The sequence below is a fragment of the Myotis myotis genome, unplaced genomic scaffold (genome assembly GCF_014108235.1).
Source record: "Myotis myotis isolate mMyoMyo1 unplaced genomic scaffold, mMyoMyo1.p scaffold_m19_p_2, whole genome shotgun sequence".
Taxonomy (NCBI): Eukaryota; Metazoa; Chordata; class Mammalia; order Chiroptera; family Vespertilionidae; genus Myotis; species Myotis myotis.
The window spans coordinates 103438493-103464746 of NW_023416324.1; the positions used below are offsets into that span (position 1 = coordinate 103438493).

At 45.0% G+C, this 26254-nt stretch overlaps 1 protein-coding gene and 1 long non-coding RNA gene across 3 annotated transcripts in view; one reads left to right on the top strand and one right to left on the bottom strand.

Moving 5' to 3' along the window:
- Positions 1-8087: 8087 nt before the first annotated feature.
- On the bottom strand, positions 8088-24790 carry LOC118676354. Its single transcript, XR_004974089.1, has 3 exons — positions 24297-24790; positions 23349-23524; positions 8088-8425 (listed from the first exon to the last, which is right to left on the bottom strand). It is a non-coding gene; the product is annotated as an uncharacterized LOC118676354 (long non-coding RNA).
- Positions 24791-24891: 101 nt separating this feature from the next.
- The window catches only part of LOC118676351 (U2 snRNP associated SURP domain containing), a 76550-nt gene continuing 75187 nt past the window's right edge, over positions 24892-26254 (top strand). Inside the window, exon 1 of one of the 2 annotated variants that reach the window (XM_036350136.1) lies at positions 24892-24982. In XM_036350136.1, the coding sequence (XP_036206029.1) occupies positions 24938-24982 (45 nt within the window). In that variant the 5' untranslated portion in view covers positions 24892-24937. The remainder of the gene's footprint in view (positions 24983-26254) is intronic. The other variant, XM_036350138.1, reaches the window with a different exon arrangement.

A 26254-nucleotide genomic window follows, 5' to 3' on the forward strand; every position in this document is an offset into this window, starting at 1 on the left:
GGTGCCTGGCCAGCCTGGGTGAGGGGCTGAGGGCCGTTTTCAGGTTGGCCACACTTCCTTCAGGGAGGGGGATTCTGCTGGGGTGCCTGGCCAGCCTGGGTGAGGGGCTGATGGCTATTTGCAGGCTGGCCACAGCCCCTTCAGGGTGGAGGTCTCCCCTGGGGTGCCTGGCTATCCTGGGTGGGGGCTGATGGCTGTTTGCAGGCTGGCCACAGCCCCTTCAGGGTGGAGGTCTCCCCTGGGGTGCCTGGCTATCCTGGGTGAGGGGCTGATGGCTGTTTGCAGGTTGGCCACAGCCCCTTCAGGGTGGGGGTCCCTGCTGAGGTACCTGGCCAGCCTGGGTGAGGGGCTTATGGCTATTTGCAGGCTGGCCACAGCCCCTTCAGGGTGGAGGTCTCCCCTGGGGTGCCTGGCTATCCTGGGTGAGGGCTGATGGCTGTTTGCAGGCTGGCCACAGCCGCTAGCCACCCAAGCTCCCAGTGGAGGCTGGCTGGAAGCAGGTATCTGGGATATATTTATCTTCTATAATTGAATCTTTGTTGCCTTAAGCCATGACCACAGCTGGCCAGGGCAAGCAGGAAGCTTGGCTTCCTCCATCGCCAGGGCAACCAAGCCTCCTGCTTGCTCCAGCTCTGTGGCTGCCGGCTGCCATCTTGGATGGGTTAATTTGCATATAGTCACTCTGATTGGCTGGTGGACGTGGCTTGGGGCATAGCAGAGGTGTGGTCAATTTGCATGTTTCTCTTTTATTAGATTAGATAAGTAAAATTGTTCTATAATTTTTGTTACACATTTTGTAGCAGGTTTTGATATTAAGGATATGGCAACATATACAACGAACTAAAGAGCTTTCTGTCTTTTTTCCTTGTCTAGGAATGGTTTGAGAAGCATAGGGGTAATCATGTAGTGTTTATTTCAGAATTGTAATGTTTTAGAACTTTAGGAAAACATATCAACATAACTTAGAATATTATCTGTTCCACCTTACAGCCTTTGTGCTACAGCTGCTCCCTTTGCTTTCTTTGTTTTATTTAATTGTCTTAGAGAAATAGATGCACAAGGGAGCACATACAAGGATGATTATTGCAGCATTGTTTGTAATGCAACAATTGGAAACAACCTAATGTCCTGTGTCAAAAGGGGCCTCTACACTATGATGTACATCCTCTGTATTTCAGAATATTATGTAGCAATTAAAAACATGGACATATGCACCCAGGGAGTATGAATTGGTGTAGCACCTTCAAAAGACAATTTAACAATATTTATCAAAATTAGCAGCATAAATACTGTTTCACTGTGCAGTTTCCTTTTTGGAAATTCATCCTACAGACATACTTTCACACATGGAAGTTCTGGTGTATAGAAGAATCAGTGGCCTCCACTGGAAATGCCCGAGGGTGGTACAGTGACCTTAAGAGAGGGCCTGAACTTCCTATTCCTGGAGGAGAAAGGAAAAGTGCTCTAGGGAAAGACTGACTATATAGAAGGGTAGAGGGCATTTAGGGAATAAGGATCTAACATTGCTGAAAGACAGGTCTAGCCATATGCCATTATTGGGCCATTAAAATGTGTCTTTAGGTGTGCTATAATATAAATACACATTACAAAGACTGAATTCAAAAAGAATGTAAAATATTAATAATTTTAATGTTGATTGCATGTTGAAATCATATTTTGGATATATTATTATATATTAAAATATTAAAAGTAATTAAATTGTTTCTACTTTTTTAAAATGTAGCTCCTAGAAAATTTTAAATTACCTATGTAGCTCATATTATATTTCTATTTGATGGAATTGATTTAATTTTTTCATTGATTTGAGAAAGAGAAAGAGAGAAACATCAATGAGAGAATCATTGATTGGTTGCCTCCTGCATACATCCCCACCTGGGATCAAGCCCACAACCTGGGTAGTTGCCCTGACTGGGAATCAACTGGTCACCTTTTGGTGTACAGGATGACACTCCAACCAACTGAACCACACTAGCCAGGGTTGGACAGAGTTAATTTAAATAGGTCAGGGGCAAAGACAGAGAGGGAAATCAGGTCAGAACAGGGATGAGAATTGAAGGGATGAGGCATTTTGGAAACGAGGGCCTCACTGGTACATTTTGTTACCAGGTGATGTATGATGTTATCTCAGTTTGATGGGCAAGGCTCCTACAACATCTGCTGAGAGCTGGGGCCCAGTATAGAGCAGTAGTGTGGGTAGAGAGGTAATGTTGAGGGCCTTGTTTGTGGGGACAGGTCAGGACTTTTCCAGGTTCTCTTTTTCCCATGAAAATGCATTCCCTTCTGATCTTAATTTGGCTGATAATACCGCAATATTCTACCCCTTTTTATATTAGAGTTCACCGTGATTAAGATCATTCCTTCTCTTAAACATGTAAAAAATGCTCAACTCACTCCTAATAAGAGAAACACAAAGCAAAATCCCAGGAGATAATACCATTTTTCACCTAGTTGATTGGCCAAGATAAAAACAATATGCAGAAACTAGATGGACAAGGTTTGGGAAGAGTGAGAATTTAGTTAGTACAACCTTTGTGGAAGACAAATTGACAGTGTCTATCAGAACTTTAATTGTGCAGATTCTTTGACTCAATTCTGTTACTTCCTAGAGATATACACTATGTAAAATGGTATACATTAAAGGGTATTCATCGCAATCTATAATAATAAAAGTGTAATATGCAAATCAACCGAATGACCAAACCGCAGAACAACCATCCTGGCAACCTTCCTGATGACCATGCTATGACACCCACTGGCACCAGGCCAGCCAAGGCAGGTGTGATGTGATTGGTCAGGGGCCTGGCCATCGCCCCATGATCGCACTGCAGAGGGAGGCCAAGGCCACCGGCCGGTGGAACAATCGATCAATTGAGGGGCTCCATGATCGCCCCAAAGAGGGAGGCCCAGGCCACGGACCCGGCAGGTTGCAGCAGGTGGGTGGGGCCTCCCTCTGCAGGGCACAATTGATCACATGATCCCCCTGCAGAGGGAGGCCCAGGCAGCTGTGGTGGGTGGGCAGCGCCTTCCTCTGAGGGGCTCAATTGATCACTCCAAAGAGGGAGGCCTAGGCTACCAGCTGGTGGTGCTGCAGTGGATAGCCTGGGCCTCCCTCTGTGGGGGCAATCCATCTAGGAGCCCTGGCCAGGTGGGCAGGGCCTACCTCTTTGAGGTGATCGATCACAGGGCTCCCAGTCTGTGAGAGGGCATAGGCCAGGCTGAGGGACCCCATTCCCCCGAGTGTACGAATTTCGTGCACCGGGCCTCTAGTCCTATATAATAAAAGGCTAATAAGCAAATAGACTGAATGGCGGAACAACCAAACAACCAGTTGCTTTGATGTGCGCTGACCACCAGGGGGCACGTGTGGAACGGCAGGTGTCGGCTGCTGCAGGATGGTGGAGCAGGGGTGCCAGATCAAGGCGGGGCACTGGTCACTGTCATCACCTCTGGTGGTTACTGAAAATTCTTTGCTCTCACACGCCATGGTCCCGCCCGGTGCTTGCACCTCCTGCCAGCGCCAGCCTTGCTCACACCCGCTGCTGGCACTGGAGCCACCACTGGCACCCGCTGCCGGCGCCCGGCACTGGCCCTGATCGTTCAGCACAGTCAGCAGGTGTGAGCGGTGGCTGCTGGCCCCAATCACCCGTCAGGGCTTCTCCACCTCCCCCTGGTCCTGAGGGGAAATCAGGGCAGCAGCCGCCACTCACATCTGCTGACAGCACTGACCCCAACCGCTCTGCGCCGTCAGTGGGTGTGAGCAGTGCATGGGAGCAGCAGCAGCAGGAGCAGGGCAGCCAGTAGACAGGGGACTGGGGGCCATGGTGGGAGGGGACAGGCAGGGGCACAGAGGATGGGCCAAAACCCGCCCTGTGCCCACTGTAACCTCGCAGCCCACAGTTCCTTTCAAGGTGCACAAATTCATGCAATGGGCCCGTAGTAGAGTTTATAAAAGAAAAATATTGAATATAACTTAAATGTCCATTAATAGAGAGTGATGAAATAAATGCTGGGTATAATTTCAATATAATTATAAAATAATAACATACCTTCAATAGCAGGCAACCACTAAAATAATAAGGCAGATCTATATGTACAGAGAAACATCTCTAAGATATATCATTAAGTTCTTTAAAAAAGAAACAAAGTGCTCTAGCTGGTTTGGCTCAGTGGATAGAGCGTCAGCCTGCAGACTGAAGGGTCCCGGGTTTGATTCCGGCCAAGGGCACATGCCTGAGTTGTGGGCTCAATCCCCGGTGGGGGATGTGCAGGAGGCAGCCGATCAATGATTCTCTCTCATCATTGATGCTTCCATCTCTCCCTCCCTTTTCCTCTCTGAAATCAATAAAAATATATTTTTTTAAAAAAAAGAAAGAAACAAAGTGAGATCAGGTATGCAGCACATTGCCATTTCTGTGGGAGGAACACTCAATGAATTTGCTTGCTTATATATTTATAAATGTATAGATTTTAATGAAGGGTATATAAGGAATCAGTAGTAGTGGTGGCTTCCAAGGAGAAGTATATTATGGGAGGAAGGAGCCTTTACCTTTCATTGTGCACTATTTTGTACCTTTCAAATTAAATGATTTACATATATTGTCAATCCAATAAAACTAAATAAAGCATTTAATGTCTTCTATTTAAGTAGAGGGTTTCTTCTTATCACAACTCTATAGCGCTTCTTTTGCCAACACTCCAAATTATATACCTTCCCTGGTCCTGCAACTCTCAGAATTATAGTATTTCCACTTATTCATTGAAGAGAAATTTTTTTGTATTTATTTGATTGCCAAGTACAGTATCTGGATTTACTAAAATTTAAGTTTTAAGGATTTTTATTTTTCCCTCTATTTTGTCCCTTTTATCATTCTTAAACCATTAAGTTAATGAAAGTTTTTTAAAAACATTGAAAAATCAAAGTTCTATTATTTGACATTCTTTTGAAATATACATTTAAATTATACAGAATTGGGGGGAAAACAAAACACCTTCTGTTTATAAAAGAAAACTCTCAAGCTATTCTTCTCAACTAGTCCCTCATTTTCTCAAAAATCAAAGACTTCTGTGTTTTTAAAATCTGAGTGAAAATTCTGTTTAAACAGGGCAGACACCGTAGTTCATTAGGGCTGCTATAACAAAAACACTGTGGGCTGGGTGGCTTAAACAACAAATGTTTATTTCTCACAGGTCTGGAAGTCCAAGACCAAGTCTAGCAGATTTGGGGTCTGGTGAAGACCCACTTTCTAGTTCATCAATGGCTGCCTCCCTGCTGTGTCCTGCATGGTGGAAGGGATGAGGGAGATTTCTGGGTCTCTTTTATAAGGGCACTAATCACATTCAGAAGGGCTCTGCCCCCAAGGCCCCACATCCTAATACCATGCATTGAGGGTTAGCATTTCAAAGTAGAAATTTTGTGGGGACACAAACATTCTGCCCATAACAATAGGTACATTCCTTAAATCAGAAACAAATAGTAACTAAAGGAGAAAATGATAAAAAATGTACTTAATTTGCTTTACCACCCACCTTTCTGAAGCCAAATACAAAGATTAAATTTGACTCTGCAAAGTCTAGATTTAGTTGTGTGGATAACTTAATTAAATTGGAAGTGGAAAAACAAACTGACTTTAATGTGCTTATAAAAGAAAGAAAGGATGCATCATAAAGTAAATAGCCATTGGGATTGGTTAATGAAAGAAATGACTGATTTTAGTAAATGATCTAAATTCATACAAAATTTTCTAAAACTGTCACAGAGTATGATGACCAAGGTCCTCCCTTTGCAAGGTGTCCTTTGGCCTGGTCATGGTAAACCAGGAGATCTGGAAGCCTCTGGAGAGTTGGGAGATTATCTTCTGAGGGCATTTTTTTCCAATAGGACTGGAAGTTCAGGTCAGAGTGGGATGAGTCAAGAGATCAGAAGACTGGACTGCCCAGCAGAGCCCAGTCCAAATTTTGAAGACACAGAATTGTGAGCTAAATGAAACGGTTGTTGTATTAAGCTACTAAGTTTTGGGTGTTCTGTTATGCAACAGTAAGTGTGACAACTCCCCATCAGCAAGGCATGATATATCTCACTTTCCCACCAACACTTGGCAGTATCAAGCTTTCTAATTTTTACCCATCTTACAAGTAGGTATATAGGCATACTAGCAAATGATATCTTAAGTTGGATTTCTTTAAGATTATAAACAAAATTGAGTATCTTTTTATATACTTGGTGGACTTTGGGCTTCCTCTTCTTAAAGTTGCTGCCTTTTTCTTGATATATTCTAGATGTTAATACCTTTCCATTTTAGGTACTACAATATCTTCTACTACCCTCTAATCTATGGTCTTTGCCCATGATGGCCTTTGTTGAATAAAACTCCTGAATTTTTTATGTAATCGAATGTATCAAATTTTTGCCTTATGGTTTGTGTTTGTAAAGTGTTTTTTTAAATATATTTTATTGATTTTTTTTTTACAGAGAGGAAGGGAGATGGGTAGAAACATCAATGAGAGAGAAACATCGATCAGCTGCCTCCTGCACACCCCCTATTGGGGATGTGCCTGCAACCAAGGTACATGCCCTTGATCAGAATCGAACCTGGGACCTTTCAGTCCGTAGGCCGACGCTCTATCCACTGAGCCAAACCAGCCAGGGTGTGTTTGTAAAGTTTTATTTAAGAAACGCTTTGCAACTCCTAAGGTCACAAAGACACCTTATTACAATTTCTTCTGTCTTCCTTAGAGTTCTTAGACCATTAGATCTTTCATTCATTCTGATAGTTTGGAAAGTGCATTTTCAAAAGGGCATTTTCCACCAAGTGGTCATGATCCCATGGCCTGGCTTTGGCACATGGTGTTAGATAGGGGTCAGGTTTTCTTTTTCTTCACAGTGAGTCAGTGTATCATCTATTGCACAATTTGCCCTTTTCTCCATTGATTTGTGATGACACCTTTGTTGTGTATCAAGTTCCCTTGTGCAAATGACACTATGCTAGAGATCTTTCTTCTATCCAATTGGCAAATCTGTCTAAGGAGCTTATTGTCTAAACAGAAAAATGACAATACAGTGAGTGAAGACCTATATGAAACTAAGTATAAAGTACAGGCATAGTCCAAAGGAGTGAGAGACCAATTTACCTGGGATGCATATCCAGGAACAGAATTGGTGGATTTGTGGGGCAAGAATGAGAGGGGGTTCGGGTAAGAGTGGGCTGTGTCAGAGGAAGAACTTGGAGTTGGGTCTTGTATTTTGCACAAGAATTAGGGAAGGCACCTGGGAGGAAAAGCATTCAAGTTGAGAGGATGTTTGAGTTAAGGGACAGAGCTGGGAAACAGGCTCCAGTGGGGGACTGGAACATTGATGTGGCTGCAGCAGGAGTTGTAAGGCCAGGAGAGGCAGATGATGAGGCTGTAAAGAAGGCATTTTTCTTGCTTTCCCAAAAAGGTGAAAGAAAAGAGAGTCTCTTTTTTTATGTGAAGTGATGTGATATGTACCCAAGTTAAAGAAAGTTTGCAAAAACTTCTTTGTGAGAAATTAACCAATGTATGTAGATATAGAAAAAAATTAATATGTGCATGTTAGAAATAGGCCTTTGAAATTATTGTTTATTGGAGAGGATTTAAAAATGTAGTTTGTTGAATAAACATTATATTCAAAAACTAAAGGGTATACAGTAAAAAGTAAGTTTCCTCCCACCTCTGATCCCCAGAATTTTAAATTTCCTTCCCCAGTGGCAAGCACAGTGGTCAGTTTCATATGGCATAAACAAACATAAATCTTATATTAGTTACCTACTGCTGTGCAACAAATTGCCCCAAAACTTAGTGGTTTAAAACAACAAATATTTATTTATTTACTTATTTATTTATTTAAATATATTTTATTGATTTTTTACAGAGAGGAAGGGAGAGGGAGAGAGAGTTAGAAACATCGATGAGAGAGAAACATCAATCAGCTGCCTCCTGCACACCTCCCACTGGGGATGTGCCCGCAACCAAGGTACATGCCCTTGACCGGAATCGAACCTGGGACCTTTCAATCCACAGGCCGACGCTCTATCCACTGAGCCAAACTGTTTAGGGCAAAACAACAAATATTTATTGTCACACATTTTCTGTGGTCAGAAATCCAGCGGCTTAACTGAGCCCTCTGGCTCAGGATCTCTCATAGGTCATGGTCAGTTGTTGGCTGGGGCTGCAGTCACCTCACAAATCCACTTAGGAGGATCTGCTTTCAGGTGCACTTAAGGGGTATTGGAAGATTTAGTTTCTCACAGGCTGTTGGGCTGAGGGCCTCATTTCTTTAACTGGCTTTTGGCCTGAGGCCTCCTTCAGTTTCTTGCCACGTGGGCCTCTCCACTGGGCACCTCACAGCATGGTAACTGATGTCATCAGAATAAACAGGCGAGAAGAGCTAGAAAAGTAAGAGAAGAAAAGAAGCCAATGTTTTTTATAACCAAATCTCAGAAGTGACATCTCACCTTTGCTGCAATTTTTTTAAATATATTTTTAATTGATTTTTTACAGAGAGGAAGGGAGAGGGATAGAGAGTTAGAAACATCGATGAGAGAGAAACACTGATCAGCTGCCTCCTGCACATCCCCTACTGGGGATGTGCCTGCAACCAAGGTACAAGCCCTTGACCAGAATCGAACCTGGGACCCTTCAGTCTGCAGGCCGACGCTCTATCCACTGAGCCAAACCGATTAGGGCTTTGCTGCAAATTTTTAATGAGAAGGCACATCACTAGACTGAGCACACACTCAAGGAGGGATTACATAGGGCATGGTTACCAGGGCTGAGAGATCATTGGGAGCCACCTTAGAAGATGCCTAACACAGTGTATGCTGTATTTCTACCTATAGGTACCTTTTTTTTTTTTTTTAGCTCAAATATTCACACCTTGCTTTTGTCATGCAACAGTGTATGTTTTGTAAGTCTGTACATAAAGATCTCTCTCATTCCCCCAGCAGTGGCAGGGCTTTTCAGCCCTGCTTCCACACTGAGCATTTTTTGGATGGGCCATACGCTGGTAAATAGTACCTTCTGATGGACTTTTTTTGTGTGTTAATCCTCACCGGAGGATATTTTTCCCATTGATTTTTAGAAAGTGTGGAAAGGAGGGGGAAAGACAGAGAGAGAGAGGAACATCAATGTGAGAGAGACATATAGATTGGTTGCCTCTCACACATGCCCTGACTGGGGCTGGGATTCCAGCCTGCGTGCCTTTGACTGGAACCAAACCAGAGACCCTCAGTCCGTGGGCTAACGGTCTAACTACTGAGCAACTGGCCAGCACGGTTAGGGCATTTTTGATCTTTTGCTGTAATGACTTGCTGTACATGTTCCTTATTGGTGTGAGAATGCATCTCCTTACAGAGTTGCTGATCAAAGGGTAGGTGCACTTCACATTTCGATAACTGTCTGAATTGCCTTCCAAGGGAGGTTGCACCAGCTTATTTTCCAACCCCAAAGTGTAAGCTTTGTCTAATTCACCACACCACCTTCAGACATTGTTTTCATACGTTTTGATGAAAAAGGAAAAGAGAAATGAGAAAAACTGAAAACAGAAATTTAATAAATAGCACAAATTGGGATAAGAGTCTACTATTTGCTAATTTGATCTGGATTTACCAGGGTATTTTCCTGGTCAGGCCCCAGTGTACCTGGAGACCTGCTGTGGCTCCTGTCACTGTTATCTCAGAGAGTATTTCCCTTCTGAGGCATGTGGTTCTCTAAGAGCTTTCAACAGCTCATCAGATTCCAACTTCTTCTGGAGGAGATGACACAAATATCAAACGAAGTTTACACTGATTTACTTTGGAAATTATAGCTTTGGTAATTTTTGTCTTTTCTACTGATACTTCAAGCATTAGAAAGACAAAGACAGTCTTTGTGAAGTCATGCCGTTTCCTGCTTCAACAGTGCTTGGACCAACCAGAGCTCAACCCATCCCAGACAGCCACCACAATCCAGCCTCACCACCTCCTCACAGCACCCTTGGATGCCACAAGCCCCCGGGTGTAAGGACCGTGACCTCCTTGCAGGTGCACCAGAACTGCCACCAAGACTCACAGATCACGCCAAAACCGGTTTGGCTCAGTGGATAGAGCGTCGGCCTGCGGACTGAAAGGTCCCAGGTTCGATTCCGGTCAAGGGCATGTACCTGGGTTGCGGGCACATCCCCTGTGGGGGATGTGCAGAAGGTGGCTGATCGATGTTTCTCTCTCATCGATGTTTCTGACTCTCTATCTCTCTCCCTTCCTCTCTGTCAAAAATCAATAAAATATATTAAAAAAAAAAAAAAAAAAAAAAAAAAAAAAAAAAGACTCACAGATCAACCTACAGCTCCTATATCTACTTGTCCAGGTCTTACTGCTTTGACCGTGATTATATGGCTTTTCTGAAGACCTTTGCCAAATATTTCCTTCACCAATTTCATGGGGAATATGTGAGAAATTGATGAAGCTGCAGGACCATTGATGTGGTGAACCTTCCTTCAGGCTCTCAGGAAACCAGGCCCCAGGACTGGAAAAGGGGCTGGATGCCATGGGGTGTGCATTACAATAAATCAAATAGAATAGAGAGACGGTGTTGGGGTAAAAGCAGTCTTAGAGCCCAGGAATAGCTCTCCTTCAACTCCCCTCACAACTCTGGAAAATTTTCTATAATCAACTAGCTCCTGTCTGTGTATTTTCACTGAAATACTTATTTCATGAAGGTAGATTGTTCCACTGTTAAACAGTGTAGAGGTTAAAAGTTATTTTGGAATGAGAGATATCTTTGCTCTGTGTCTACATCTAGTGCTCCCTCCCCTGTCCAAAAGCAGGGAAGTCTTTGTTCTCAGAAACAGCTCCCAGAGCCTCCTCCAGGCTGCCCTCCTCCATGCTGCCCTCCTCCAGGCTGCCCTCCTCCATGCTGCCCTCCTCCAGGCTGCCCTCCCCCAAGCTGCCTTCTCCCAGGTTGCACACTTTACTCTGCGTTATTCCTTCTTCCCAGGAATTGATTTTCTGCTGAACCCCACAGGATAGGCAGTGACTTTTAGGGCCATTGGTTGAGAGTTTGCATGACAAAGAGCTGCTGTGATTTAAAAAATGCTATGACAACGTTCATAGCAGCACAATTCACAAGAGCCAAGAGCTGGAAGCAACCCAAATGTTCCACGCATGAACAGATAAAAAAATTGTGACATAAACATAGACTGGAATATTATTTAACCTTAAAAAAGAAGGAAATTCTACACATGCTACATCACAGATGAAGCTTGAGGTCATTATGCTAAGTGAAATAAGCCAGTCACAAAGGGACAAATACTGTATGATTACACTTATATGAGATATATAGAGTAATTAAATTTGTAGAGACAGAAAGTTAGAATGGTTTCCTGGGGCAGTGGGCAAGGATGAGGGTGAGAATGGGGAGTTAGTGTTTGAGGGGAAGAGTCTTTTTTTTTAAAAAGTCTTTATTGTCGAATTATTATATATGTCCTCCTTTTTCCCCATTGACCCCTTCTAGCCTGCACCCGCTCTGCACCCCAGGCCTCACCACCCTATTGTTTGCTTAATCTCTTCCACCAACCCACTCACCCATGCCTTCCCTCTGAGATTCGACAGTGAGAACAGAGTTTTAGTTTGGGGAAGATGAAAAAGTTCTGGAGATGGATGGTGGTGATGATTGCACAACAATGTGTGTGTCTTAACCCACTAAACTGAATATTTACAAATTATTAAAATAGAAAATTAAATTGTGTATTCGAGACTCATTACTCATATACTATAGTTAGTTTTGGCTCACATTCCCTGTCCCCAAAATCTTCATTCATCCTGGTAAGTCTCTGGGAGCCACTTCCCTGGGTTCAGATGATTAGACTAAGAACAAGCATCTAAACTGAGCTGGATTATTCAGAATCCATGGCTGCAATTTTGGAATTCAGTTTCAGGAACTTCTTGTTAGTTTCTGTGTGGGGTGAGACAGAATGTGTTTCATATAGGTGGGAGCTGCAAAGTTGCCATCTCCACACTGATTTATTTTTTATTTCACCAATGTTTACTGTTCACCTGTTGTGTGCCAGGCATGCTAATATGTGCTGGGATTCAGCCCCGTCCCTGCCTTCCTGAATAAGCAAAGCAAGCCTGGTGCAAAGGTATTATCTCTAATGTTATCAATAATATTTCTATTATCTCAAATATTTTGTGGACTGTTCTCCCCTAAGTGAACATCATAGTATACCTCCTTTTATTCATATTTAACTTCCCCTCCTAAATTATTTTTAGCATATTTTTCAGCACCAGCACTAGCACAATCAATGTATTGGTTGACAATGACAGGGTATTAGATTTAATTGTAATAATAAATGTGACAAGAGCACCAAGATCATTCACAGAAGCTCTGTGTGTATTCACTGGACACCAATAAAGAATGGTGAGTGTTTTTGCTTACCAGTGGCAATAGCACCACCACGTGGCAAAATAATAAACGACATTTGCAGTCCCTGGAGCCTGCCTGCATAGAAATTACACAATTAGGTTTTTGTTTTTTTTTAATGTGAAGATCTAATTGGCTTTTTAAAGTGATTCATGAATTGGGCTATATCTCATTTGGCAACTAAAAGGGCACTCCCAAAAATTACATAATTCTTGGGGGGAAAATTTTTATTAGGGGGTTGAGAAATGCACATTATTTCCAAATTTGTACAGAAGAGAGACTTTTGTGCTCCCAAAACCTGCCTTTGATGTAGGATTTACTCATCAACAAATATTTATTGAGTGCCTTCATGGTGCTTACTCTGCTCTAGACTTTGCAGATACAGCAGTAATCAAATTGAACTAAAATTTGTCTTCACTGCTTACTCTCTGATTGTGACACATTTGTTTCCTTTATACCTTGGAAGTCAACAGAGACCTGTTTCATACCACCTTCACTGGAACCACACCATCTACCCACTGAACTCCTCAGGAATAATTTCAGAACTCAGCTATTTTGAAATGATTGTATTTATTAGGACCATCCACATATCAGTTTTATTGTGGGATCAAAGCTATGCCTGTCAGCCAGGGACAAAATACAGAAGCAGAAAGTTCATTTTAGATCCTGTGGCCAGTAAATAATAGCCCTTCAAAGAGTTCCACATCAGCCCTAGCCAGTTTGGCTCATTTTATAGAGCGTCGGCGTGTGGACTCAAGGGTCCTGGGTTCGATTCCGGTCAAGGGCACATGCCCAGGTTGCAGGCTCGGTCCTCAGTAGAGGGCATGCAGGAGGCAGTCAATCAATGATTCCCTCTATTGTGGATGTTTCTATCTCTCTCTTCCTCTCCCTTCCTCTCTGAAATCAATAAAAATATATTTAAAAAAAAAACCAAAAAAAAAAAACCAAAGAGGTCCACATCTTAATCCCCAGAACATGTTAATTTACATGGCAAAGGGACTATGTGGGTGTGATTAAATTAAAAGTCTTGAGATGGGGAGATTATTCTGAATTGTCCTGGTGAACCCAATGTAATCACAGAGTCCTTTCTAAGAAGAGGGAGTAGAGTTAGAGTCAGAGAGCAGACAAAAGGATGAAGCAGAGTCAGAGAAGAGAGGAGATGCTATGTTGCTGGCTCTGAGATGAAGAAGGGGACTACGAGCCAGTGAACTTGAGAAGCTGAAAAAGGCATGGAAATGGATTCTCCTCTAGAGCCTTCAAAATAAACAGGCCTGCCTGCACATTTGGACCTCTGACCTTCAGAACTAAGTCAATTTGTAATGTACATAAATCCTATATAATAAAAGCCTAATATGCTAAGTGTCTGGTCAACCATTCAACCAAAGTGTAATCCTATATAATAAAGAGATAATATGCAAATTGACCATCACTCCAACACATAAGATGGCTGCCCCCATGTGGGCACAAGATGGCCTGCAGGGGAGGGCAGTTGTGGGGGACTGGGCCTGCAGAGGAGGGCAGTTGTGGGGAACCGGGCCGAGCCAGCTCAGCCAAGGGTTCACAAGCCTGAGTGAGGGCGGTGAAGGATGAAGAAATGACAGACAAAGAGAATAAACTGGGTCTAGGTCAGGGGTGGGCAAACTTTTTGACTCGAGGGCCACAATGGGTTCTTAAACTGGACCAGAGGGCTGGAACAAAAGCATGGATGGAGTGTTTGTGTGAACTAATATAAATTCAAAGTAAACATCATTACATAAAAGGGTACGGTCTTTTTTTTTTTTTTTTTTAGTTTTATTCATTTCAAACGGGCCGGATCTGGCCCGTGGGCCATAGTTTGCCCACAGCTGGTCTAGGTGGATCTTCCTGTGCCTGGCTGAGGCCACAGAGAGAGATCCAGAGGCAAGCTGAGCCTTTATTTTATAGTCAGATGTAAACAAAGTAGTGGTCACCACAGTTACAATGTTCTTGTGAGTTTCACTTGTTTTGGCAGCACTTGCTGCACCTCCCACAGCCCATTAGTTTCCCAGATAAGATCTAGGGAGCATCATAAGGTCAAGCTTAATTATGCTAAGAGGACTGTGCCCTCTAAGCTGGGACTTGTTTATGGCTTTGCCAACAGGTCAGTCCGAGGCTTAACCCTATAGCCGCGCCCTACGGGGGTTACCGGCTGCCAGGGGAGGGCAGTTTGGGGCAACCAGGCCAGCAGGGGAAGGCAGCTGGGGGTGACCGGGCCTGCAGCGGAGGGCAGTTGGGGGCGACCGGGCCAGCAGGAGAGTGGTTAGGGGGTGATCAGGCTGGCAGGAAGAAGTGGTTAGGCGCAATGAGGCAGGCAGGCAGGCAAGCTGTTGGGAGCCAGCAGTCCCAGATTATGAGATGGATGTCCAACTCCCCCAAAGGGTCCCAGATTGGGGAGGGTGAAGACTGGGCTAAGGGACACCTCTCCCCCCAGTCCACGAATTTTGTGCACTGGGCCTCTAGTATGCTAATAATATGCTTAGGCCACTCAACTGCTCGTTATGACATGCACTGACTACCAGGGGGCAGACAGTCGACCAGTTGACCAGCTGCTGTGACATGCACTGACCATCAGGGGGCAGACAGTTGACTGGCCGACCAGTTGCTATGACATGCACTGACCACCAGAAGGCAGATGCTCCGACCGGTAGGTTAACTTGCTGCTGGGGTCCGGCCAATTGGAATTGGGACTGGGCGAGATGGGCCAGACACATCCTGGAGCCCTCCCGCAGTCCCTCCCCAGCTGGCCAACCTCAAGCGTCTCTCCCTGGCCCTGATCGTGCACCAGTGGGGTCCCTCAGCCTGGCCTGTGCCCTCACGCAATCTGGGACCTCTTGGGGGAAGTCGGAGAGCCAGTTTCAGCCCAATCCCACAGGGGAGCGCCACTCAGCCAGAAGCCAGGCTCCCTGGGGAGCGGGCCTAAGCCATAAATCGGACATCCCCTGAGGGCTCCCGGACTTCGAGAGGACACAGGCCGGGCTGAGAACAACCCCCACCCGGGGCTCTAGTGTTTATATATAAGCCACTAACTTGGCAGTAATTTGTCATGGCAGTAACAGGACACTAATACAGATTTTTAACTGTCCTCCCCTAATCAGTCCTTCCTGCTACCCACTCTCTCTGGTGCACAGAGCAGGACACTTCTAATTTGTTCCTATTTTCCAAAGTAATGGAGTTGTCCTGCTTTTTCTCAACACAAGCCTATAACTGTGCTTTTCTAACAGGGTTGTCTTTGGCATTCTTTGGCATATCCCAGAGTCCTTGAGGTTTCTATGAGAATTAAAAATTCTGTATATTAAGTTCCAAAGTTAGTTAAAAAATTAATATGTAATTCAACTTAAAACCCAGAGGTCAGACTCACCTTCATAAGAACACTCAAAGCGTTATCATGAAAGTCAGGAACAAGATAAGGGTATCATAAGTAGCACTCTTGCCCTGGCCGGTTTGGCTCAGTGGATGGAGCGTCGGCCTGCGGACTGAAGGGTCCCAGGTTCGATTCCGGTTGGGGGCATGTGCCTGGGTTGTGGGTGCATCCCCAGTGGGGGGCGTGCAGGGGGCAGCTGATCGATGCTTCTCTCTCATCGATGTTTCTAATTCTGTATCCCTCTCCCTTCCTCTCTGTAAAAAATCAACAAAATATATTTTTTTAAAAAAATAAGTAGCACTCTTACAGCCATGCTGGAGGTGCTGGCTATTTCATCACACAAGAAAAAAAAAAGATAGAATGGGACAAGAGGAGGTAAACTTGTATTTGTTTGCAAATGATATACCTGAAGGTCCAAGAGAAAAAACTAAAAAAATATACTAACAATAAAAGAATTCAGAGAAATGGCTTGGCACAACACTAATGTATAGTAATCAATACGTAAACCACAATTAGGGCATATAAATAATGTAAAAAATTATTCTGTGTCTAACAACAGAAACAAGAAAAGGAACAAGAAACATGTAAAATCAATATGAAGGAAATAAGCAAAACTTGAAAAAGAAAAAAGTATGCTTTGGTCTTTGATACAAAGATATGTGTTTAAGATCACTACAGTTAGATTTGTTATTGGCAACCAAATAAAATTCATAAGAGAAATTTTTATCTTGTTCAAAAGTTCATTGTACATTCAGCCTTTTATATTACCTGGTCTTGTCTCAAGAATTTCAGTCTTCATGGAGATATGTAGGCTCTCCACTGGTGGAAGGCAGGGCACAGGTTAAGTGAGGCCTGATCTCTGGGTGGTCCAAGCCAAGCCCACCTTCGGACTACCAGGCCATGGTGGGAACTCCTTAGATAGTGCCCTCTGCTAGTTGTCATGATCTGCCATGAGCAACTTCAGTCATCCTCTGTCTCTCTTCCTCTCACTCTCTCAAACACATACACACACACTCTACTCCATCTGGACCATGCTAGGTTTCATTATCTTATTGTTATAACAATTGCTACATGGTAAGGATAATCTTCCCACCAGGATCATAGCTAAAATAGCAATTTTTATTATCTTCAACATGTCTCTAGCCCAGGGGTGGGCAAACTTTTTGACTCGAGGGCAACAATGGGTTCTTAAACTGGAGCGGAGGGCCGGGACAAAAGCATGGATGGAGTGTTTGTGTGAACTAATATAAATTCAAAGTAAACATCATTACATAAAAGGGTACAGTCTTTTTTTTTTTTAGTTTTATTCATTTCAAATGGGCCGGATCCGGCCAGTGGGCCGTAGTTTGCCCACGGCTGCTCTAGCCCATCCTTGGGCTATAGGCTTTTTGACATCATTTTTACTTGTCTCATTTCACCCCAACTTCTCTTTCAGGTAATTGTCAGCAACACAGCAGTAAATATCAACACAAAGCAGATTATTATCGTAGATCATGCAGGGAGAACAAAGGGTAAAATATTTAACTGCAGCAGTATTTGACTATATTCTGTGCAATGAGAAAACCTAAAGTCATTTCTTCTTTTAGTCGGGTCAAGTTTCTGAGCTTTCTAAATATCCATTTTCCAGCTAATGAAAAGAAAGCAGGATTCCACCGAGTTCCTATCCACCTACTCCAGGACTTCTGTGAGGATCAAATGAGAGGAGGCACGGGAAAACACTTCACAGACATTTGGTTAAAGTATAAAATGCTTCCACCTGGCTATAAAGCAAGTCATGTTCCTGGCCAGAAGAAACTCCAAGGAGTCTAGTTGCTAGGGAGAGGAAGCTGGGCGTTGCTATGTGACATCATTGCCCGGCAACCACAGCCACCGTTTCAGGGCTATGGGCCTCATTTTGCACCATGGCAGTGTTGGCTGCGATTTGGTGGGCTGTCACTCGGGGTGGTGGCGGGGACTGTGTCCCACTTGGGGGAAGCTGAATGATGCTTTGTGGGCACCAAGTCTGCACTGCTGTTTCTCTGTAAATGGCCAGTGTGCATCACAGCAGCTCCTGTGTTGAGCATCTGCCCCCTGGTTGTCAGGGCACGTCATAGCGACTGGTTGGACGGTCACTTAGCATATTAGCCTTTTATATATATACTACAGGCCTGTTGCATGAAAAGATTTGTGCAATAGGCCTTACCTTCCCCTGGCTTCCGGAACCAGTTTTCCTCTGGCACCCGGAACCCAGGCCTTCACTCCGGCCAGAGCACCTTCAGTCTTAGCTCCGCGGCTTCGTGCCTATGTATGCAAATTAACCGCCATCTTTGTTGGCAGATAATTTGCATATCACTCTGATTAGCCAATGGTGGGAGTAGCGAAGGTACAGTCAATTTGGATCTTTGTCTATTATTAGATAGGACTAGGGGCCCGGTGCATGAAATTCATGCACTGTGTGTAGGGGGTGTCCCTCAGCCCAGCCTGCCCCCTCTTACATTCTGGGAGCCCTCAGGGGATGTCCTAGTGATGGCTTAGGCCTGCTCCCTGATCCCCTTGGGGATAGGGCCTAAGCTGCAGTCTCGCCTCCCTTTGTGGGAGGTGACCGAGCTGATCAGTGGAAGGCACCAGCCCCATCACCCCGCTGCTGTAGCCACTGCCAGTCACCGCAGCCAGCAAGGTTTTTTCATCAACACAGACTCCAGTCCCTTCACGATGAAAAAATAACAACTTTCTTTAGGCATTTTCAAGATGTGTCTTTCATATAATAATAATTTATTATTATTTTTATCCTCACCTGAGGATATGTTTCCACTGATTTTTAGAGAATGTGGAAGATAAAGGGAAAGACAGAGAGAAACATCAAAGTGAGAGGAACACTTTGATTGGTTGCCTCCTGCATGAGCCCTGACCTGGGCCCCGGCCAGGGAGAAGCCTGCAACCTAGGTACATGCCCTTGGTCAGAATGGACTCAGACCCTGCCATCGGCAGGCCAAGACATTATCCACTGAGCCAAAGTGGCTAGGGCAGGATATGACATTTCTTAGCCCTCCAGCAGCGGACCTTCGTTTTTTTTGCCAGGAGTGTGGTGAAAAACCCTAGATCACCTTTTTGGATTCTTATTACCCAAGTTACTAAGAATATTACCAGTGGCTTACAGGGAGCTTAGGCAATGAGCAGTCAGAAAAGGTGTTTCCTCTGTAGTTCACACCAATTGCCGGCTGGCCTCCCCCCTCCCCCACACCCCGGGCCTGACGCCTCTGGCCCAGGCTTCAGGCCTGGGCAGGGGACCCCCATCTCCCCTCGATCACCGGCTCCTCCCTCGCCCAGGCCTTGACCAGAGGTGTCGACCTCCATCACCCTCTGATCGAAGGATCAGCCCCTTGCCCAGGCCTGACGCCTCCGCCAGAGGTGTCAGGCCTGGACAGGGGACCTCCATCTCCCTCCGATCACCAGATCGGCCCCTCGCCCAGGCATGACAACTCAGCCAGAGGTGTTGACCCCCATTACCCTCCCATCGCCAGATCAGCCCCTTGCCCAGGCCTGACGCCTCCGCCAGAGGTGTCAGGCCTGGGCAGGGGACCCCCCATCTCCCCCTGATCACTGGCTTCTGTGGCTTCTGGGGCCGGCCTGCTGCCCGGGATGGCAGCTTGTGCTGGCGGCTGTGCTGTCCTGTCCTGCCTGCAGTATGCAAATTAGCCGCCATCTTTGTTGGCGGTTAATTTGCATATCATGCTGATTAGCCTATGTGAGGCGTAGTGAAGGTATGGTCAATTACCATGTTTGTCTATTATTAGATAGGATAGATGTTAAATGCTGCCTTTGTTGTAGCCTTTCCACTCTACCTCCTCCCCCTCCCTCACTTATTTTAAAATAAATCAAAACATTTTGGGAGACCTTAAAAGTATCTGTGGGCCCTGGGTTCAGAACTTTCCTTGCCAAATGGATGTTAGTTCTCCTTGGTGCCTGGGAACTGACTGTTAAATGTTTTGATCATCACCTTTGGTAAGACTTAAATTTGTATGTGAGAAGTATGTGGATGGGAAAAAAAAGGGATACTTTGGAAAGTAACTTCATAGGGTGATCTAGTCATAAAATCCAAACTGGGCAGGTCACGGTGGGTAGTCTCACCCCAGGCATAAAATTTCTTTAGTGGAAAGTTTTTAGCCAGCCTTGTCCATTGTTTTTGTGCCTCTAGATCAGTGGTTCTCAACCTTCCTAATGCCGCGACCCTTTAATACAGTTCCTAATGTTGTGGTGACCCCCAATTTTATTCTTACAAACTGAACATAATTAAAGCATAGTGATTAATCACAAAAACAATATGTAATGAGAGAAACCAAGATGGCGGCATAGGTAAACACCTGAAATTGCTGCCTTGCACAACCACTTCAAAAATACAACTAAAAGACAAAACAGACATCATCCAGAAACACAGGAAGGCTGGCTGAGTGGAAATTCTACAACTAGAAGGAAAGAGAAAAGCACACTGAGACTCAGAGGAGGTGCGGAAGTAAAGTGCAGAGGTACGGAGGCTTGAGCATGTGTGGAAAGGGGCTGGCAACGGAGGACGCTGGTGTCTTTTGCATTTGGGAGGGAGGCACAAGCTCCCGACGGCCCTGACTCCAGTTCCGGGCGAATCTCTGGGGACCCAGACTGATATGGGGAGAAACTGGACTGTCTGGCAGCGGGTAGAACTCGAGGGCGGTTTTTCTCAGAGGTGCTTGCAGCGATTACTGTGGGACACTGAGACCCGGGTCCTCTTAGGGCAGGACTGAGGATCAGCCATAGCTGTTTGCTACGCCCTGTTGATTTCCTGAGTCCCTGCCCCACCCAAGCTGCACGCAGAGGCTTTTGCATATGAATGGGCTGGCCCTTTGAGATCTAAAATTACCTAACAAACTGCAGCGGGGTGAGAGACCCAGAACATCCAAGAGAAGGCCCAAGGCCCCACAGCAGCTTGCATTGCTTCACAGCTGGGCCTCATCTGGGCACCTCCAAAACCCAAACAAGGAAGAGGAACCTGCAGATCTCTCCGTAGCTCTTGCTGGGTAGCCTCAGGCAGAGGCTAAATTAGCACCTCCTTAGAGATCCAAGAGCCTGTGTACCCAGTGGTCAGATTGGCACCATCCTGATTACAACTCCTCAGATCCATAAGGGACACACTCAGGGGGCAGACTCAGTGAGCACCAAAGCCCCACTGAAGCAAGTCTTGCCCCAGAAGGGTGTCTTCAGCACAGAAGTTCTCCCACTGTAGACACAGCTGATTCTCACAGACAATTGGCCTGGAGGTCAATTCCTCCCAGTGATACCTACAACAATCAAAGCTTAACTACAACAAGACTGTGCACACAGCCTACAAAGGGGTGCACCAAGAGTGTCCACCCCAGGAAATTGGGAAGGCTGAGCCACTGGGCCCTATAGGACACCTAGCACAGAAAGCCACTCTATCGACACAGCATAAAAAATGCGGAGACAAAGAAACAGGTCACAAATGACAGAAATGGAGGAAAGCAAACTACTGGATATAGAGTTTAAAACCATGGTTACAAGGTTTTTCAAGAATTTTCTAGAAACCGCCGATAAATTTAGTGAGACCCTTGAGGATATGAAAAAGGACCAACTAGAAATTAAGCATACACTGACTGAAATAAAGAATAATATACAGAGATCCAACAGCAGACAAGAGGATCCCAAGAATCAAGTCAAAGATTTGAAATACGAAGAAGTAAAAAACACCCAACTGGAAAAGCAAAAAGAAAAAAGAATCCAAAAATATCAAGACAGTGTAAGGAACCTCTGGGACAACTTCAAGTGTACCAACATCCGAATTATAGGGGAGCCAGAAGAAGAGAGAGAGCAAGATATTGAAAACCTATTTGAAGAAATAATGACAGAAAACTTCCCCTATCTGGTGAAAGAAATAGACTTACAAGTCCAGGAAGCACAGAGAACCCCAAACAAAAGGAATCCAAAGAGGACCACACCAAGACACATCATAATTAAAATGCCAAGGGCAAAAGACAAAGAGAAAATCTTAAAAGCAGCAAGAGAAAAAAAAGTCAGTTACCTACAAGGGAGTACCCATAGGATTGTCAGCTGATTTCTCAACAGATACTATGCAGGCCAGGAGGGAGTGGCAAGAAATATTCAAAATGATGAATAGCAAGAACCTATAACCAAGATTACTTTATCCAGCAAAGCTATCATTCAGAATTGAAGGTCAGATAAAGAGCTTCACTGATAAGAAAAAGCTAAAGGAGTTCATCACCACCAAACCAGTATTATATGAAATGCTGAAAGGTATTCTTTAAGAAGAGGAAGAAGAAAAAGGTAAAGATACAAATTATGAACAACAAATACACATCTATCAACAAGTGAATCTAAAAATCAAGTGAATAAAAAATCTGATGAACAGAGTAAACTGGTGAATATAACAGATCAGGGGCATAGAAAGGGAGTGGACTGACAATTCTCGGGGGGGAAAGGGGTGTGGGGGGTGTGGGAAGAGACTGGACAAAAATCGTACACCTATCGATGAGGACAGTGGGGGGGTAAGGGCAGAGGGTGGAGTGGGAACTGGGGGAAGGGGAGCTATGGGGGAAAAAAGAGGAACAACTGTAATAATCTGAACAATAAAGATTTAAAAAAAATTTTAAAAAAGCAATATGTAATTTCTGATGGTCTTAGGCGACCCCTGTGAAAGGGTCGTTCGACCCCCAACGGGGTCACGACCCACAGGTTGAGAATGCTGCTCTAGATCAACACATCTGTGAAATACCAGAATTAATTCCCCTTAAAAGATAATATTAACCCTCAAGAGATCACATAATCTTGTTACTATCCTGTAATCCAGTTAATTCCTGCCTTGCTTTCTCCCACCTCCATGTAATCGTCCTTACATCCCCTCCTTAATTTCAAATGCAGAAGCTGCAAAACTGTTATTCGAAGAATTTGAGATCTTGCTCCCTGGCATATGTAGTCAGTTTGGGTCAAAAAAGCTTATAAAAATTCTCTGCAGGTTGGGGTGTTTCTTACACTAACAAGTAGAAAACTCAAATGCCTTCAAGCAGTCTGGCTGTGGGGCATTTATTTGTTCACAGCATGTGTGTGGTGACAGCCTGGTGAACTGGAGTGCTCAGCCCGATTTCCAAGAAATTGCTGTGGCTCATTGCCAGACTTTTCCATTTTTCAAGAAAAGCTGGAAATCCTGAGTATTAAACAAGTAAATTCTCCCAATTTAAAAATGCCCGCAACCAAGGTACATGTCCTTGACCAGAATCAAACCCGGGACCCTTGAGTTTTCAGGCCGACGCTCTATCCACTGAGCCAAACCAGTTAGGGCAGTAAGTACACTTAATTAGGCCTTAATAAAGGCCTAGGTATAACTTATAGTCAGGTCAGATTTGTCTGACTTCCTTCAGGGCTTTATCGTATGAAAAAGAGAGGGAAGAAGTCTGCATTAACTTTAACTCTTTTGGGGTACACATTTAGTAAAAATTATTTTTATAAGAAGCAGAACTTTAGGAATCTGAATGAAAAGCATGCATATATTTACTTTATAGAGACCAGCTCATCGTCAGTGGAAAAGTGTAGGTTCCTATGGATCAGAAGCAGTCTCTAACTTAGGCTTGACGGGGGAAGAAGGTCTGTAAAGTCCTGGAGGAAGTACCATCTTCAAAAAAGTAGCCTTCAATTAGAGGACAGCATGAGGGTGGGGGAAGAAGTACAAAACTGAAAAAGCAAGATCTGAGATTGAAAATAGATTCAATTGGACTGGAGGTTGCAAAGCATTGTTCCATTTTAATTTCAATGTATAGCACTTGTCACTTTCTAATTATTTCTTGTTTAGAAATCCTTTTTTTTTTTTTTTTTTTTTTTGCTATTTGTTTATTGTTTGTTCTTCTAACCCCTCCCCTCACACAGGAGCCCTAGCCTGCTGAATCCTCAGTGTCTGGCACACAGATCCTGTTCTACCGGCTTCCCTCACCACTACCCAACCTCCCGCCTTCTGCTCCCAACACTAACAGACAAAATTTTACTTCTTCAGAGTTGGTTCGAATGCTTCCTTCTCTGTGAAATCTCCCCCATCTCCTTACCCGACCTTAACCTCAGAATTAATTATTTCTTTCAGAGTTCCCACAGCTATTGAGTTTTCCTTGCAGGATCAATTTAATTCTACAGTGTTAGTTTGCTGTTCTCTTGCCCAACCCTCATTAGGTTTTAAATCATATAGAGACAACGTATTTTTGTCTCTGCAAGCCTCTACACTTTGGGCAGGCTTTTATACACAAAAGGGGCTCAAAAATAGTTTGCAGAAATAAATTAGAGTGAAGTCATGAACTTGTCCTCTTCCCTTCCCCCAGTCCTCAGAGCCATCTTTAAAAACTTAAAATCTGACCAAGTCACAGTCCTAGTTAACTCTGTTGAAGGCCACTCTAGATCCTCAAAACATAATTCTAAATCCTAACCACCCTGGTTGCCTCAGGGCCCAGTATGAACGTACTTAGAATAGTATCTTCATGATTTTCTCTTATCCTGTCTCTGTAGACGCCCTAAATAGAGTCCGATCTCCCATTGCCGGAACCTCAGGTTGGGTCAAAAACTCATCTTCTCCGCTTTCTGGGCACAATTCTATATTCAAGTACCTTGAGCAGACTGCAAGTTTCCCATCAGGGTGTGAGCTCCCCAGTGGTGCGAACAAGTCTGCACGGAGCACCAGGTCCCTAGGCCGTTCCAGACCTATTTTCGGAGTTGAAGTAAAATCCTGCCCAGCTGATCAGTGCCTTTCTTCTTTAAGGAGACGTCTCCTCCTCTCCAGGAAGCAGAACCGGCTCGCACCTATCAGGGACTGGCACTTGAAAAATAGTAAAGTATTGGCAGCTCCTGAAAGTCAGGACCAGAAGCTTCTTTAAATTTGCGGGTCCAATAACACACCCAGCAACCGAGACAACCAGAAAAACCAGCGTAGTGGGCGGGGCCGGGAAAAGGAGACTCCGGAAGTCATATGCACAAGAGCTGGAACACCATCTCGGCAGTTGACTATTCAGCCTTGCAGACGTTCTGGCGGGCTCCGCTGCGATCCACTCTTTCGGCGCTCGACTCGCCGGCGCTGCTGCCGCCGCCGAAGGAGGGGCAAAGCTCAAGATGGCGGACAAAACGCCAGGCGGCTCTCAGAAGGCCAGTTCAAAGGTAATTTCTCAGAGGACTGCGTAAGTCAGAGAGTCCCCCCGTCGTCTGGGACCTGCAGATGCTCCTGGCCGGCGGGAGGGGTTTGGTGGGAGTCCGCGTTTCGGTCGCGATGGCAGGCCGGGTGCCGACGCACCGTGGTGCGCAGGTTGAGAGGCCTGGTTTCCCTCCTAGTGCCAGCCCGGACTGGCTGGAGACTGGCGGGCCCTGGGGTGGTGAGGGCTGCCGTGAGGAATCCGGCCCACGCTTGTCATTGGCATGAAGACAGAGGTTTCGATTGGGGTCTGAAGCGGCGAAAATGCGCCACGGTGTCTCACCTTATTGCGCGCTGAGGCCGCTGATCACAGCTTGGGAGAGGTGATCGCTTCCCGACGATTACGTCCCTGCCCATCTTTTCTCGGCTCTTTGGTTCTGGGTCTCACGGTGCCGGCCTCCCTCCATTCCCTTCAGGCCCGCCTGGGAATCAATAACCCGTGGGGCGGGCAGTTGTGAGCCGAGGACCCACCCGAGGGCGCGGGGCGGCGCGGCGCGGCGGGGCTGCTTCCCGAGGTTCACGCGCTGCACGTGGCCTGCCTCGTTGCCCCGAGGCAGAACTGAGCGAGTACCGGGTGCGCCCTGCCTGCGGGGCGCGGGTCCCCGCGTTTCCGCGTGCGCTTTACTGAAAGGGGGACTTCCGGGGTGCGAGGCCACCTGGTTTAGAAAGTCGCCGTGGAGTTTGCAGGGAGTTGGGTGCGCCACTTGGAAAACCTTTGAGCTGGAGAAGTTGTTTGGTGTTAGGTTGTGTTTAGCAGCATCAGGTCTTGGACGGGTCATTCAATCGTTTTCTCTTTGAGTTCCTCATCTCGAACACGATATAGGTACTGGCTGCAGTAGCTGTTAAGTTTTTAATGCTGATGTCAGAAGTTGTTTAACACTTAAACGCTCTGTTACATCTTAAAGCCGCTTATTAAGAAGTTAAGTGTATGGTAGACCGGGCGGACGTGCCTTGCGTTTACAGTTTGTTGTGACAAACATTAATAACCAGTTTTGTAGTTGCTGTCTCAGTTTCTAATAAATCGTAATCTTATGTCATTTGGGGGATGATGTTCACAATTAGTTTGTAATTAGAATGGCTTTACCAGACATCTTTCAGTTATGTAAAACTATGGTAGAGGGCCACTTTTGGCTGCTTTACATTATGCATTTACTCTTTGTCATTTTCTCCCTCCCTGGTACATTTCCCCTTGGGGATTAGGGGATTAGTTGGATACCTTACTCTACCCACTTTCTAGAAAC